The 16,058-nt window shown below is 44.9% G+C and overlaps 1 protein-coding gene across 1 annotated transcript in view; it reads left to right on the forward strand.

Annotated features, from left to right (window-relative positions):
- LOC138246908 (transmembrane protease serine 9-like) overlaps window positions 1-16,058 on the forward strand; it is a 189,840-nt gene that overhangs the window by 109,160 nt on the left and 64,622 nt on the right. The window contains exons 6-10 of the mRNA XM_069201654.1: window positions 1,795-1,952; window positions 2,548-3,082; window positions 5,443-5,735; window positions 11,625-11,942; window positions 15,402-15,571. Coding sequence (XP_069057755.1) covers window positions 1,795-1,952; window positions 2,548-3,082; window positions 5,443-5,735; window positions 11,625-11,942; window positions 15,402-15,571 — 1,474 coding nt within the window. The remainder of the gene's footprint in view (window positions 1-1,794; window positions 1,953-2,547; window positions 3,083-5,442; window positions 5,736-11,624; window positions 11,943-15,401; window positions 15,572-16,058) is intronic.

Genomic DNA, 16,058 nt, shown 5'->3' on the forward strand with positions numbered 1-16,058 from the left:
CCCTGTGGCACCTGCTGGCTCGCCACTCAGCATCCATTGTGGTGCCAGCGGGAGATGCACATTCATCTTTTTCTGCAAGTGCCCCGGTGCCCATCAGGGGCACACAAACCATTTTTCTTTTAGTTGGGTTCAGCAAGGGGAGCCCCAAGGCCCTCATGACCACTGCCAGCTCCCCCGCCAGCACTCATCCTGGGTTTGGTGGGAGCTGGCTTCATTTCTTGAAGCAGCTTGTTTCTAGTCAAACGCTAGGCAGGAGCAAAGTTGTGTTGCCTGCCCTGGAGAGTGCGGGCATGGGAAATTTGTGTTCCCTTCTTGCACTCTTCCAATCAGGAAACACAATACCACTGTATGGGCCTCAGGAATTGATATCCAGGGGCTGGTGGACAGCTCAGTGAGGGAATTTAAATTAAAACTCAGTCCCAGGGGCAGGGGATCCCCAGGGGCTTTTTAAGGCTTGGGTAAGAGGGTCATACCACCTCGCTGACAAAATTAATGGACATTGGGCAATAGGGTCTATGGGGCTTCCATGAGGCTCGAGGAGGGGGGGCACACATCCCCCCCTTAAGATTAAAACTTAGCCTTGAGGGATGGGGTTCTCAGGGAGCTCTAAAGGCTCAGGGAGGGAGGTTGCATGGATCCCTGCCCTAAATATGTATGAGTTGGTGAATGAGTGGTCATAGGTAGGGAACGCAAAACTATTCTGATGTGCTGACACCACTCAACCAATTAGGTCATCAAACACCAGGTCATCAAACACATTAGTTTGTTAGGAGCAAGTGCCCTCACTCACCAATAGGTGACATGCTTCATCATCAAGCATGAGAAATTGCATGTTATAGTTAATGTAGTGTGGCTACCGAGTGTATTACACTGTGTATGGAGGTGTGCAAGTTATAATAATTTGAAGGTGGTGTGTAAATTATACATATTAGGTATAACTATATCTAAAAATACCCTTCCCCTTCCTCCCCCGCCCTAAACCGCCCGACGCCCCCCCCTAAAGCTAAAACCCCAACCCCCACCTGCCCCTAAAACTAAAAATACCTCCACCCCACCCCTAAAACTAAAACCCCCGACCCCCACCCCTGCCCCTTAAACAAAAAATACCCCCACCCCTAAAACTAAAACCCCAACCCCCCACCCCACCCCTAAAACTAAAAATATCCGACCCCCCCACCCCTGCCACTAAACCGCCCCAACGCCCCTATAAGAAGAATAAATAAAGTGCAATTAAGTGTTCCTAACTATAACTAATGTTTAACCTTTGTTTTTACATTGATAAAAAAGTATGTATATGTATATACATACATATGTAAATATATACATGTATTTATATATACATATAATTAGATTTCGTAAATGTACAAGTCAAAGTAAGCATAATTTAAAATAATCAACGTTTGTGGAATTTAAAATAGTTTATATAAAAAATATAGCAACATTAATTATCTGATTTTTCAACTTTTTTATTAAAATTTTATTTAAAACTATTATGATTGGGGCGTGGCCAAGATGGCGACCGGAGCGTACGCTCCGCTCTCGGCCCTTAAATAATCCTCTATAATACCTCACTGGCATCCTCCTAGTGCCTTTGAAGGGGTTCGCGGTGGATCCTGAAGGATTGTTAAGCGGGCCGGCGCGCACACACACTGTAAAACAGCTGGGGCTGCGTGCGAGAAGCTGTGAGGCCTAACGGAGTGGTGTGGCCTTCAGAGGTGGAGCACGTTGGCCGGTGACCTGGGCCCCGGAGGAGATGAGCTCCCGAACTCAGGCGTGCTCGGACGTTGTGATCAGATGTCCCGGTGACCCCGGGTGGGACCACGAAGGCCCTGAGGGGTACAGGGAGGTGCCGCTGAGTGAGCCGCTCAAGCCTGGCGGACAGAGTCAGCAAGACGAACTGAAGAAGGTCGGGGAGCGCAACGGCTCCATTTGCCTGGTCCGAGATGCTGGAGGTATCACGAATTTGCATGCGGTGAGCAGATGCCGTTGAGGTAGTGCTGCGAGGTGCCTCATGGGTGACACATTAACCAATTGCACAAGGAAATACAAACTGACCGGCAACAGTACATTGTGTGGGCGTCACGCCGGACCAAGGACTGATCGGCGCTGACACAATACTGGGGAACAGCACTGGGATGAAAATAGACCGAAGCTGGCCTATACCCCGGGAAAGTGACACTATGCAATGAAAACACAAACACGCAAAGCGGCTCCTGCCGTGAATTGAAGTGGTCGTCCTGCACAGATTACCACCGGCAGGCACATAGGGCACGCGCTGCTCACCTCCTGGAAGCACAGAACTTTAAAACTCTACCCCAACACTGGCGCTAGTGCTCACGACATTGGGCAGAGCAACACAAGTGCAAACAGGCGCGGGCGGATGGCGCAAAAGGAGGAAACAAATCGTTGTAGACTTATACACAAGGGCGAAGACGTGACCAACAGCACGATCACTCACCGCCATGGTCAAACCAAAGCAGGCACAACCGTCAACAACTGCTCCAGAAAATATGCTAATTGCTAAACCAGCAACTGTCGATCAAACAGCGTCCCTCCAGCAACTGAGTGAAATGCTGCGATCCCACTCCTCTCAATTTGACAAATTATTACAAGCCATATTGGATATTAAAACGACCCTGGAAGGCAAGATTGACTCACTGGCGCTTGAGGTAAATCTCCTGAGAGTGGATCAATGCAAACTGGCAGACAGAGTATCAACCAATGAAACCTCAATTGCAAAGGTCCGACCAGACATTATTGCACTGCAAAGTCAACTGCATAGTCTGGAAACAGAAGTGACGGCACTGAAACGAAGAGCAGAGGATGCGGAAGGCAGGTCTAGGAGGAACAACATTCACTTTGTAGGATTTCCAAAACAAGCAGAATTACCCAATGCGGAAGAATATCTGGAACAATGGCTGAAGGACAAGGTGATGACAGAAAAAATATCACCCTATTTGGTGTTCGAGCGAGCCCACCGGATCCTGGGCAGACCGCCACAACTCCGGGCCCCAGCTCGCCCCCTGATTGCGCGGTTGCTTAACTTCAGTGATCATGACCAGATTCTCCAGAAGTTCAGATCGTAAGGCCCTTAGCGATTTGATAACACCACCATCACTGCATACCCTGATTACCCTATGGAGGTACAGCGGAGGCGGGCATCCTTCATGAAGATTAAGCAACTTTTGCAGGAATGCAACATCAACTACTCACTATTATTCCCAGCATGTCTCTGTATAGTGGACGGAGAGAAGACACACATCTTTCCTTCAACCGAAGACACATAGACCTGGGTGCATGCTAAAGGACTAGTTTCCCCACTAACAGATGCAACCAAAATTAATGAATGTATCACGCCTCAACCTCGGCGGAAGAAAAAACCCCGAAATACAGCACGACCATCCAGAGAGCAGGCAGCTGCGAGCCAAGCGCAGGCCCTGAAGGAAGCTAACCAGTTCTCATCCAACCATTAAACTCCCCTTCGGGAGGATATATACACTGACTCAAACTCATCACAGGGCTGTTCCAGCACAGCTGTGTCTCCGTTGGCTTTTGGCCCTGAACGTACCCCACGTGTAGCAGATGACCTGTAGAGCTGATCGACATGTGTGGCCTTACGGGCCCAGCTGGGCTTGGAAATTCTGGATCGCCGACTTACAGGCTCCCTAGCCAAGACACTGCATGTACAGCAAGGAGGCTGTATGAGGGACTGATGTGGAGGACGCACTCTTCCGCCAACAGTAACTAAGCATCAGCTTGCCTGTTGTTTCTCAGGAGGCCCACCGTCGAACCACAGGCACGACAGCTAACTATATAGACAAGATGGAATAGGCGAACGGACTAGGGGAAGGGGCCGCAGGCCCATGCTATTCCTGCACCTCTCACACACACCCCCCACTATACCCTATGGGTTTCCGTAGATACAAGATTGGCATTATTGCCCTATGTTGCACCTGTTGTGCACACATTCTACATGCTAGGTGTCACCTGGCGAGTTTGTATTTAATTTGTTGTTCTTATGTTAGCACCTGCCACATGTCATTGTCACACTTACAGCAAAGAGAGGGGAATTACCATGAGATACGCACAACATCGCTTGTATATCTCACCACAACACTCACATCACATGAGTATTGACGCATACAACATACTAACCTGGAATATGAAAGGCATGGCAACTCTCACTAAACGCCTTATGATTTATAAGTACTTGAAGCGATACAAAATACATATAGCAATATTACAAGAGACACATGTCACGGCGTCGGACCTTCATACTCCTGACACTAAATGGCATGGGCAATTACATGGCACAACCACATCATCATTCGTTAGAGGAGTGCTGATATGGGTGGCACCAGTGGTCCCATATGTGGTGGAATACCACAAGGTGGACACTAATGGTCGGTATGTATTGTTGGAGGGTACATTAGATGGTAAATCGCTCAACATAGCGGGGATATACGCCCCCAACATAAAACAAAGCGACTTCCTTTTGTCGATCCAGCCTGCACTATTTAAAGACCCAACATCCACCATCATATGGGGTGGAGACCTAAATTGCGTACCAGACATTAATATGGACAGGACCCATCCACCATTAATGGGAGCTCCTAGCAGGTAAACCACTAAGGGGCTTCAGCAGTGGATATCCGAGAGGGGGTTAGGGGATGTGTGGCGCTTACCCACCCCCTGGACAGGAAATATTTATTCTATTCTCTGGTAAGCAGATTACACACCCGAATTGACTTGCTGTTTAGTTCGGCAGAACTGGTTGGCGCTTTCAGGCAGACAGCCTACTTGGCTAAGTCCATATCAGATCACTGTCCCCTAGTGGCCATCGTACAATGGGGCGGAATACGCACCCGGATACCCACATGGTGGCTGCAGTCAGAACTGCTGCTGGACCTTCCCTTCCGCTCAGAAATGGCCGAGCATATATCCACGTATTTTGAACTAAACGGGGGAACGACAGCAGAGCAAGCAATAGAGTGGGATGATCACAAAGTAGTAAGAGGCTGCTGCTTGTCAGCAGTGGGGGGACTGCGTTGCACACTATCGAAGGAACTGACACAAGCAGAATCAGACTTACATGGCGTGGAGTGTGCGGTGACACAGGGAACTGCGGCACCTAATGCCCTCCTTGAACCACGCAAATGCAGGAATGATGCGGACATGCGCCTGTGGAAATTTGACTACAGCCATTACACGGCTACACTGCACTCAGAGGGCGACCGATCGGGTAGACTACTAGCGTGGTTAGTTGGGGGTGAGACACCATGCACTCCTATTGAGGCTATTCGACTCGTCAATGGGACAATAGTTCATGCCCTGCAGACATAAATGATGCTTTTAAACAATACTATAGCACATAATATGAGGCGAGACCAGACCCCGGATGCAAGGATAAGGGACTTCTTTTGCTCACTCCCCCTCGCTCAGCTCTCATTCGGACTCCCAGCGCAAAGCATTAATAGGGGTCCTGCACAAGCCCGGCCGAGATCCGCTAGATGTACGATCTTACAGGCCCTTGTCTCTACTGAACCTAGACTGTAAGATATTAGGCAAGATACTAGCGAACCGGCTATTGCCGTTCATGTTCCACCTGATACCTGAAGACCAATCACGATTCATCCCTGGTCGGAGCACCTTCTTGAACATCCGCAAGTTATTGCAGCTCATTTTGGCCACCTTGGAATCCGACTATGACAGGGCTGCAGCATTTGATACTCTGGGTTGGTCGTTCCTAAGAGCAGCCTCGAAGTCCGTGGGATTCGGCCCAGTGTACATGAACTGGACTGATACCCTGTACTCCAATCTTATGGCTAGGGTCAAAACAGGCAGGATCATTTCAGATAGCTTTCCCATGGGCCGGGGTACTAGGCAGGGATGCCCCCTATCACCGCTTCTATTTGCTATAGCTATAGAAGCTCTGGCAGCTCAGCTCAGACTACAGGCACGGCAGAGGGGTATCCCCGATGGAGTCAGGCATCAGATAGTATCCCTTAATGCAGATGATGCGCTTAATATACCTACGTAAGTGTACAGCTTCGCTTCCGGGCTTACTACAATTACTGGAACATTTCAGAGACATATCTGAACTGGTCAAAATCCTGTGTATTCCCGATGACACTGATCCCAGAACACCTACAAACTAATCCCAATGCATATGGAAATACCCTGGTGCTACTCTACATTCAGATACCTTGGTATACATGTATACATGTACCTTGGTATACATGTATATCAAATCGACTAGGTTATAGGTCGATTTGAGGAAAGGCAATTTAGGATGTGCTATCAGGTCCATAAAAGGCTCATTAGCGTTCTGGAATTCATTACCATTGTCACTAATGGGCAGGGTGGCTGTCGCGAAGATGATAGTGCTCCCCAGATTACTATACTACTTCACAGCTCTTCCACTAATCATCCCTCGATCTTTCTTTAAAATTTTGAACAGCCAATTGATGGATCTAATATGGAAAGGAGGGCTTAGCTGTGTAGCTCTTACTACCACTTACGCGTGATTAGGTGCACCAAATTTTGAGCTATATTATGCAGCCGCACAATTTAAATGGCCGTTGCTATGGATGCAGAACCTTCCCAATATAGAACTCATCTCAGTACGTGAGATACTGGGGCACACTAATGTACTGGGATGTCTACAGGACAACACAAATTCCCCACGGCACAAAAATATTTTGATGACAGTGGCTAGACGGTGTTGGCATCGCTACGTCCTTAAAGGGGGACCTATCCCTCCCTACACACCCAGGATACCATTACTGGCCATCCAGGGAATAAGGCAACTAAGCACAAACCATGACCTAGAACCATGGACCATGTTAGGCATACAAACAATAGGAGACATCTTCAAGGATGATAAACAAATGCCTTACTCTGAACTTGCACTCACCTATGACGTAGGACCAGGGCGATTCTTAACTTATAATGCATTACAAAAACTCACACGCAGGAAATGGCATAATGGGGATAATCAACCCACAGTTCACCCATTACTGCACACATTGCTAGCGAGCTCAGGACTTCAATACACCATCTCCCAGTTATATAGGGATTTGTTAGAGAACACTGCAGACGCACATGTTAACACGCAGGCTCGATGAGACTATGTTCTCGTGACGCCGTTGTCACAGCCAAAATGGAACATGGCACTTAACATGGTCAAAATGGTGTAATGAAATCCAAGTTTCCGCTACAACCAATTTAATTATATACATCAAGCCTATTTATCCCTGCATAGGCTACTGCGCATGTTCCCCCATAATAGTCACAAATGCCCTAGATGTGGGGAGAAAGAAGCTAATTTTTACCACATGATATGGGATTGCCCACCCGTTTTCCGTTCCTGGCACACCATGACCTCTTTGATGGCTGAGCTGGTGGAACATTGACTGTGTCCTACATCAGAGTCTTGCCTCTTGGGAGTTCACAAGAGGTCAGCTAAGGGAAAGCAATTACACAAGTGCATTGACCTGGCGTTTTTGTTATCTAAGCGCCTACTAGCGATGCAGTGGAAGGCACCGACCACACCAAACACACGGTGCTGGTTAAATGACCTGTTAAAATGGGCTAAAGCAGAGGCACATGTGCTGCAGGACAAGGGAGTACAGATAGAAGGAGTTGAAATATGGGACACATGCATATCCTCCATAGAAGCTAAAGATGACATCAAACCCCCCCCCTGAGTATGTGATGGGGGCCACTACGTCACAGCGCCCATGTAACAAGGGCGCAGTACATGAATCACAGTTGTTGTGCAAACAGTACGGCAGTGAGAGTCGCCCTCATCCCGTACAACCATAACCTACATTGTAATGTAATAACATTACTAATTAATAGAAAAACCATAGTATAATGACCATAACCAACTAACATCAGACTCCACGGAAATGAAAGATATAAGCGCGCAACATGTGCACACCCCACCTACACATCAATACAATGATATCTTCACAATACCTAAAGCCAGGATGACTGAGCAATAGATACGGACAGGAACGGTTAATTACGTGAATGTGTGCATAAATGTGTGTTTCTATCTCATCCCCCCCATATACATTAAGTTCTACCATAAATGCTTTTTATTATGCATATTGACTCACCAAATGTATACGTTAATGGACTGACCAGATGATCAAGGCATATGTTGTTTTATGATCTTTTCTTCTCACATCTTATGTTACACAATAAACAGATTTTTTTGAAAAAACTATTATGATTAAAAATTAAGTTTACATATATTTGTATATGCTTTAGGCTCATTTTAGGTTTAAAAAACAAGAATAAATGTGATTATTTTTTAGAGGATTTGTGTGGTAAGGAGTTTTAGTGTTCAGGGATTAGTTGTTTTTAGGGGTGTGAGGAGATTTTAGGGTTCATGAAGGGGAAGGTTTTAGGGATGGTAAGAAGTTTTTATAGTTTAAGGATGAGTAGGTATTTGGCTTGGTAAGATCTTTTCAGGGGTAAGGGATTCTTTTTGGGTGGTAAAGAGTTTATAGGGTTCAAAGAAGGACAATTATTTAGGGGCGTAAAGGAGGTTTTAGCATTCAGGGATGGTTAGTTTTTACGAATAGTAGGGTGTTTGTAAGTTTAAGGAAGGGGTCGATTTTAGGAGTGGTAAAGACTTTAAGGGTTCAGGGACGGGTAGTGTTTGAGGGTGGTAAGGATTTTAGGGTTCAAGGACAGATAATTTTCAAGGACGCGAAGGAGTTTTTAGGGTTCAGGGATTGATTTTAGGGTTTAAAGATGTGTTCTGTTTTTTGGGTAGATTAAAGTTTTTAGGGTTCAGGGATAGATACTTTTGGTGGATAATTTAATAGTATTATCTTCATTTACAATAAAAATAAAAATATTATCATTATTGCTAATAAACCAGGAAATATTATTTTAAACACAAATTAATAAATGTAATTCATTTTTAGATTTAAAATTATTTAAAGGTAAACTATTGTTAATTCACTGCAATTGGCCGGCCTCCTGGTTGTAGGTGTATGCGTGTGTGGTTATCATATTTTTGGTTAAAAAGTTAATAAGACAGAATTGATCAAAGAAAGGATACAATATTAATAAGTGATATTAACTTCAAAGTGAAGTAATAACACTCCCTGTAAACAACTACAACGTGGTGTAAAGGTACTCAGAGACAGAGCGGCTCCTTGTCAGAGGCTTCAGAGCTCAGCCAACCTGCCTCCTGTGAGGCTCCTATGCATTTTTCAATTCAGCAGTGTTCGTGAAAATACAGGTTTCGTGTTTTCATGAGCACGACAGCTGCACAGGTCAGCTCACTCAACCTTGTCTCCAGGCTCCCGATGGCAGGAGGAGGAGGGAGGTGCTGACGTCATAATCCAGCTACAGCCTCTTATTTAAAAGAAAATACTGAGTAGTTGGACGTCTGGATTGCACATGTCTGAGGGGCATAGTTCAACTACTGTCCTCTCTCACAGGCGCAATCCAGTTTATTTAGAGTGTACTGCACATGTCTCAGATAGCACAGTAACGGCCCGATTTAGAACTTGGGGGATGGAATACTCCATCCCAAACATGATGGATACCCCATCAGCTGTATTCCCCTCTGCCAAGTTCTAAATGAGGCCTTTTACCTGCTCATATGTGACTATCACGGAGCACATCAGTGCATCCCTGAAGTCAATGAAAAGCCACACAGAGCAACAGGGGCGTGGTCTCCAGAACTTTTCGAGCTTTTTATAGGAATGTGATGGCATCTTCTCAAGAAGCTGGGGGTGGGATTGAGGTGGGTCTTACACCTTTCAAACCTGCTCTTGCTGCTCCGTCTGGCTCCTCGTTGGGAACCATTGCTTATGGGTTTCAATGGCCAGCATCCAGCTTCCTGCTCTGCTGCTGCCATGGAGCCTTCAAATGTCCAGCTAAGTAAACGAGGTAAGTTCTCTATGCATGTGTGTATGTGTTTGTGAATGTGTTGGCATGAGTGTGCTAGAGTGAGAGATTGAAAGTTGTGAGAGGGCGTGGAAGCGAGTCAGGGGGTAGCTATCAGTGGTGCAGCAGGTGCAGTTGCACTAGGGCCAAGGATCAATGAGTGTGTGTAAGTGTGTTAGTAAGTGTGAATAAGAACCAGTGGATATGATTGTTTATGTGTGAGTAATGGTGAGTGGGAGTGAGAATGAGCAAGTGAGGGAATGTGAACTTGAGTGATGAGGGAAAAGAGACTAAGGGGCATATTTACAAGAAAGTGGCGCATTGATCCCAATGTGTCACTTTTTTTGTGCTTCCCCTGCCAACTAACAAAATGGCGCACCACAGCGGTCATAAGGATAATAGCATCTAAAATATTGACGCTAGGGCAGCAAAGCACAGGGAGGCCCAGTGATTAAAATGGGTGCGTCACATTAAAGCCTGCTCTGATAAGGCGTTAAAAATGACAGAAAAAATGACACCTTGAAATGCTGTAAATTTGACTGCATCATTTTTTCGGGGCTCCCTGCATTGGGATGTCCCCCTTGCATACATTATGCCTAGCGCAAGGGTTTACAAAGTGGCGCAATGCAAGCATTGCATCACTTTGTACATACGGCGCAGGAGAAGAGCCTCCTTAACCCCGCTCAGCATTAAAAAAAATTACGCTAGGGAGGCGCACAGTGGCACCAGGGGCTTGTAAATAGGCCCCTAAATGTGAGATGAATGAGTATGAGTGAGGCAAATTCTGAAAAAAAAAATAGGGTAAACTTCTGGCCGACATTACGCCCCACACTTTCAAAGATCACCAGACAACACTGGTAAGAGGGATAAACATGTGCTGACGGGAAGGGGAACTAGATGGATACGCATAGGAAAGGAAGTGTGGAAGAAATGCAAGAGTGGTTGTGAGAGGGAGGGAAACAAGAAGCACACAAGAGAAGGAAGGATTGGCAGGAGAAGTTTGTGACAGTGTTTGCAGGTGGTGGACCCCAGTACTCAGAATAAGGCAGAAAAGGGAGAAAGGAATAAGGGAAAGATAGTAACACAATGTAAAAGGGACAAAACAGGGATGAAAAAGGCCTGAAAGAGTTAAATATTTGAATGAGACAAGGACTGCAGGGTGGTGGAAAAAAGAAGCATGAGACAGCATGAATTGAGACAGGGCAACCTTAGCATTTGGCAATTCTGTCATTCCACATCAACAGCAGTGGGCACCTAAGAAAAACTTGAGTAGGGGGAGGGGGAGAGAAATGGAAGAGCAAGGGAAAATGGAGTGGGAGGATGACATTAGGAATGGCCACAAGAGCATAAACTGGTGGAACAACTATCGAAGAGTTAACAAAGAAGCTGATAGTTGTAACACAGTCCCTCATGCAATTCACTGAAAACACTATATTGGAGGTGGAAAGGCACACTTGGAGAGCCACTAGCTTTAGGGATTGAGCCAGCATATGATTGGTAAAGTCTTGAGCCATTGGCTGAATGTTCAGACAAAGCCAATAAATGAATAGGATGGACCCAAAGCCCACCTTTAGTATATTAGAGACAGTAGGTCTGTTTGGTTGTTGTGCTCTCAAAATGTATATCTAAAAAAGGCCATCTATTAAATCGACCAGTTTAGATTTAGAAGGTGCAAAATGTAGTCCCAGAGTAGAAATCATTAATAGGACAGCACTTGTGGTTGTTGTTTATCTTTCTTTCCAGCACACCAGTCAATGTATCCTCCTTCCGTGTCTATCTTGGTGCCTACCAACTCTCACAAAATGCTGTTAATCCTAATGTGATTTCCATAACTCCAAAGACTGTGATCATCAACTCAAACTATACAGTGGAAGGGTCAAGTGGTGACATCGCCCTCCTTGAGCTGGAGACTCCTGTCCAGTTCACCAGTTACATCCTGCCAGTGTGCCTGCCTGCTCCCTCGGTCCAGTTCCCAGCTGGGATGAACTGCTGGGTCACCGGCTGGGGATTCACCCAAGATGGAGGTAATGTGCATGTGGAGATTAAGCTGATGCACAATCCACACTTTGTGGTTTCTTGTAATAGCACCGCTTTAATCAATTGATGCAATTTTTTTAACAGTTCTGCCAAATTGCCCCAGGTCAATCACAGAGCAGCAATAGGTCTCCTTGTTCATGCAACAGTTTCCACATCTATCCTCCTACAGTTTTAATTTTACTAGGAATTACTTTTGAACTCCTTCTTCCAAATTACAGCTGTCTATCTATGGAATGTACTGGACAGCCATATTTCTATTGGGGGTTCAAATATTAGTACAGAGGTCTTCAAACTGGGGGGGGTGCCCCCCTAGGGGACCCTCAAGTGATCCCAGGGGGGCGCTAGGCTCAAGCCAAAAGAAGCAATATTCTGATAACAGGGGTTTGTTTTAAGCAGAAGCATTTTATTCCATTTTTAAAAAAAGGTAACAGTACCTAACTGCAATGTTTAAATAGGTCTAGACATATTTAAACATTTCCATCTTTATAAAATAATTGTGAAAAATTCTGAGGTGAGGCCCAATGAGTTTTAATTTTCAACTGGGGGGGCGCAGCATTAAAAAGTTTGGAGACCACTGTATTAGCATATACGCTAAAGATTACGCACTTATTAAATAAACTAAATGTTTACTGTAATTCTAAATGAATACACAGAACAATATTAGAATTTGTGGTATGGATTACTCATTTATCTAACTAAAAATCTTTAGTTAGGCAAACATGCACCTGTAACTCAGCTATCCGTGTTCCTCTTACTACCACAGTGTATAAAACAGGATCCCAAACAGTACTTCATTTGTGCTTGTTATTTCCGGTGCTGAGCACCAGCACTTATTTTTCAGGGCCGGGGCTTATTCTTCTGCCTCAAGCATTTGCTGCAACCAAAAGACACACATGGGAAAGACGGAGGAAGAATAAAATGAAAAAGCGTCACTTAGGGAGAATGCAGAAAGCTGCAAGAGTTAGATCAAGGGGAGGGAGTGGCTTTATATGGATTGAAGAGGGCCGAGATGGCTTTAGGATTACGCCGCCTCAGTACTCTGTGTTCGCACATTTAATTACAGCAGCTGCATGTTTGAGAGGAGGGCTTTGGGCACCCGCACCTTTTTATTTACAAATTAAGCACTGGTCCCAAATAATTATTATCCCTTTTAAACCTCAGTAGTCCTTATCACAGATAATTGCACATGTTAGCAAGTAACCATGGCTGCTCGACCCTTCCTCATGACTGTGCCATCCTTCTATATTACTTGTAACAACATACAAGAGGCTTCAGCAATTTTACATTTCCGGATTCATCTTGCCAACTTTCTTTGCAGGTTAACTCACCGTCTTCCTTCTATTTTCCCTCATCTTGGTCACTATAGACCAGTGGTTCCCAACCTTTTGACTTCTGTGGACCCCCACTTTATCATTATTGGAAACCGGGGACCCCCACTGAATCATTATTGGAATTCGGGGACCTCCCACTGAGACATTACTGTAAACTTGGGATAATCTGTTAACAATATTTAATTTTCTAAGCAGCCGCAGACCCCCTGAGGAGGCTTCGCGGACCCCCAGGGGTCCCCGGACCACAGGTTGGGAACCACTGCTCTAGACATATGACCTATCAACATTACTATTGGGTGTTCTGTTGGAAGATATGTGAGATTTCATTCAATGTTTTGTGATGGTGTGTTTATGCCCTGTGATGGTATCTTAGTTACTATGTGATGGTTGGATGGGTCATATGTGATGTTCTCCTAGGTGTTCAGTGAGTTTTGGGGGCTATGAGATGCTCTGTTAGTGCCACATAAGGGCTTGTTTGTTCTTGTGTGAGGCCCTTGTGCTTATTATGTGATGGTCTGTTGAGTGCTAGGCGATGGCCCCTTGGGGGCTATGTAATTCGCCATTAGGTTCTGTGTGAGCATCTGTTGTCTGATACCTGTTGGGTGAAGTGTGAGGGTCTGCAGTGCTATACGAGGGCTTCTTATGTGATATTTAATGGTTTGTTGGGTCCTACATGATCAGCTGTTGGGTGCTTTGGGAGAGTCAGTTGGAGAGATTTGCATGACTAGAGTTCTCACAGGTTTGTTAATAGTTGTAAGTGAGGATTTGCTGCAAATTACAAACCTTATATGGGGAGCTATGTACAGCTCTATTTGGAGCTCTGTTTGAATTTATTGAGAACAATGTCACAGTTTTTGTAGGTCTATGTGTAGTTCTTTTAGGGGCATACATTGTATATTTAAAGTTATCCATGTATCTGTTGTGGCTGTTCGAAGATCATTTGACATTATAGGCATATCTGCTGGGGGCTGTGTCATGCTCCTTTGGGGCAACACAACAGTCTTAAGTGGGAAAACGTTCTTTATTACATGCTATTGGCTGCCTTTTCTTTTTCCCTCTCAATCAGTCCCTTCTCCATGCTTTTTTACTGTCTTCCCCAACTTTCATTCGAAGAGAATGTAAAGATTCAAGCCTAATCAGATTGTTCCTATCTAACCCTTTCACAATGGATCAAAGTGTTTAAACAAACCCACACCTTCCACTTCACAAGGGACTTTGGAGTTCTGTACCCTAGAAAATCTATATTTAGAACGGCCACATGTCGGGTGGATTAGGAAGGGTGTTAACATCAAATCATGAAGCAATGTGTCCCAGAGACTTGGTTCCAAACAACATTTTAAAATACAGCCAAAAATGAAAAGAAATGTCTCTAAAAGTGAGTTGTAGAGTGGTATTTAAAAAACCATAAAGGTTTATCACAAACCTGATAAGTACACAACAAAAATAGTAAAATGCAGATGCATCAATGGTCTAATTTAAATAAAATCATCAGCAAGAAGATTCTCAGTCATAGGAACAATGCAGTAATATGGGCACTATCAGAAATTGATTTGGTGGATCGGTTAATCCGTCACAAACGTGACAAATAGCCCGTACGCGTATTACGATTCCCATAGGATATAATGGGATCATAATGCCGTCAACTGGATTTCCGTCACGTTTGTGACAGAGTAACCCCATCCGCCAAACTCTAAATCAGGCCCTTAGTCTGAAATGTGTTGCAAAATCAGTGAGAAACTGTGCAGCATCCCTAGTAAAAAAGGAAAGAAAAAGTTCTGACTCACTTCCAAATGTAATGGTTATATACAGTTTATCTTACTCTGATGGCTCGTGTGGCATTAGTATTCAAAGACAGAATACCAGAGGTGCGTGTATTAAGGGACTGTAAGTTCAAAAAGAAAATGAGGGGACTGACGTGGCCCAAAGGCACAATGATATTTTATCTGAGAAAACAGGAATAATGCCACTGATGTGTCGTAACAGTGTCATCATTCTTGTGGTACACCTAAACAACCGAGTTCACAAATAAATCAACAGCTATGACGAAGGGATTGGAGAATATTTAACGTTGTTGATAGACCAATGATAAGAGTTGAATCTGTGTTCCTTTTGCAGTAAGCCTCTTATCACCACAGACATTGCAGGAGGTGCAGCTCCCCATCATCGACCCAAAAACCTGTGACAACATGTACCACACAGGCTCAGGGGTGAGCCATCAGTACCAGTTCATCAAGTACGACATGATCTGCGCTGGGTATCAGCAAGGGCAAAGGGACTCATGCCAGGTAAGCTACTTCTCAAAGAGCGGAGCTCCTTCTAAATCAGACTGAGGGCGTGGCAACCGATGAATGAATTATGCTAAAGAAGGTCATGTGCTAGTCCCTCCCACAGCAATATTGCCTACACACTGCTCAATTGTTGCTCCCTCATATTGAGGTACCATTGTTGCACATCATAAAATAAAGAAGCAAAATATGGCATTGAAAATTAAGAAGACACATTGTGGGAAGGTTTTTATGGTCACTTGAGAGAAAGAGGTGTTGAAAAGGATGGATGCCATACTCTTGATTTAGGTATCCGCAAAGGCAAAGGGACTCATGCCAGGTAAGGGGCATTTGAGAGAGCAGACCACCTTCTAGAGCAGTTACAGGAGTCATAGGCTATGGGAGGACTTCTGCTGAAGGGACTAGTGCAGTAGCCCCCACTGGCAGCATCATTGGCTGCACATCAATCAATCAATCAGTCATTTGTATATGTATAGTGCGTTCTGTC

The sequence above is a fragment of the Pleurodeles waltl genome, chromosome 7, assembly GCF_031143425.1.
Source record: "Pleurodeles waltl isolate 20211129_DDA chromosome 7, aPleWal1.hap1.20221129, whole genome shotgun sequence".
Classification (NCBI taxonomy): Eukaryota; Metazoa; Chordata; class Amphibia; order Caudata; family Salamandridae; genus Pleurodeles; species Pleurodeles waltl.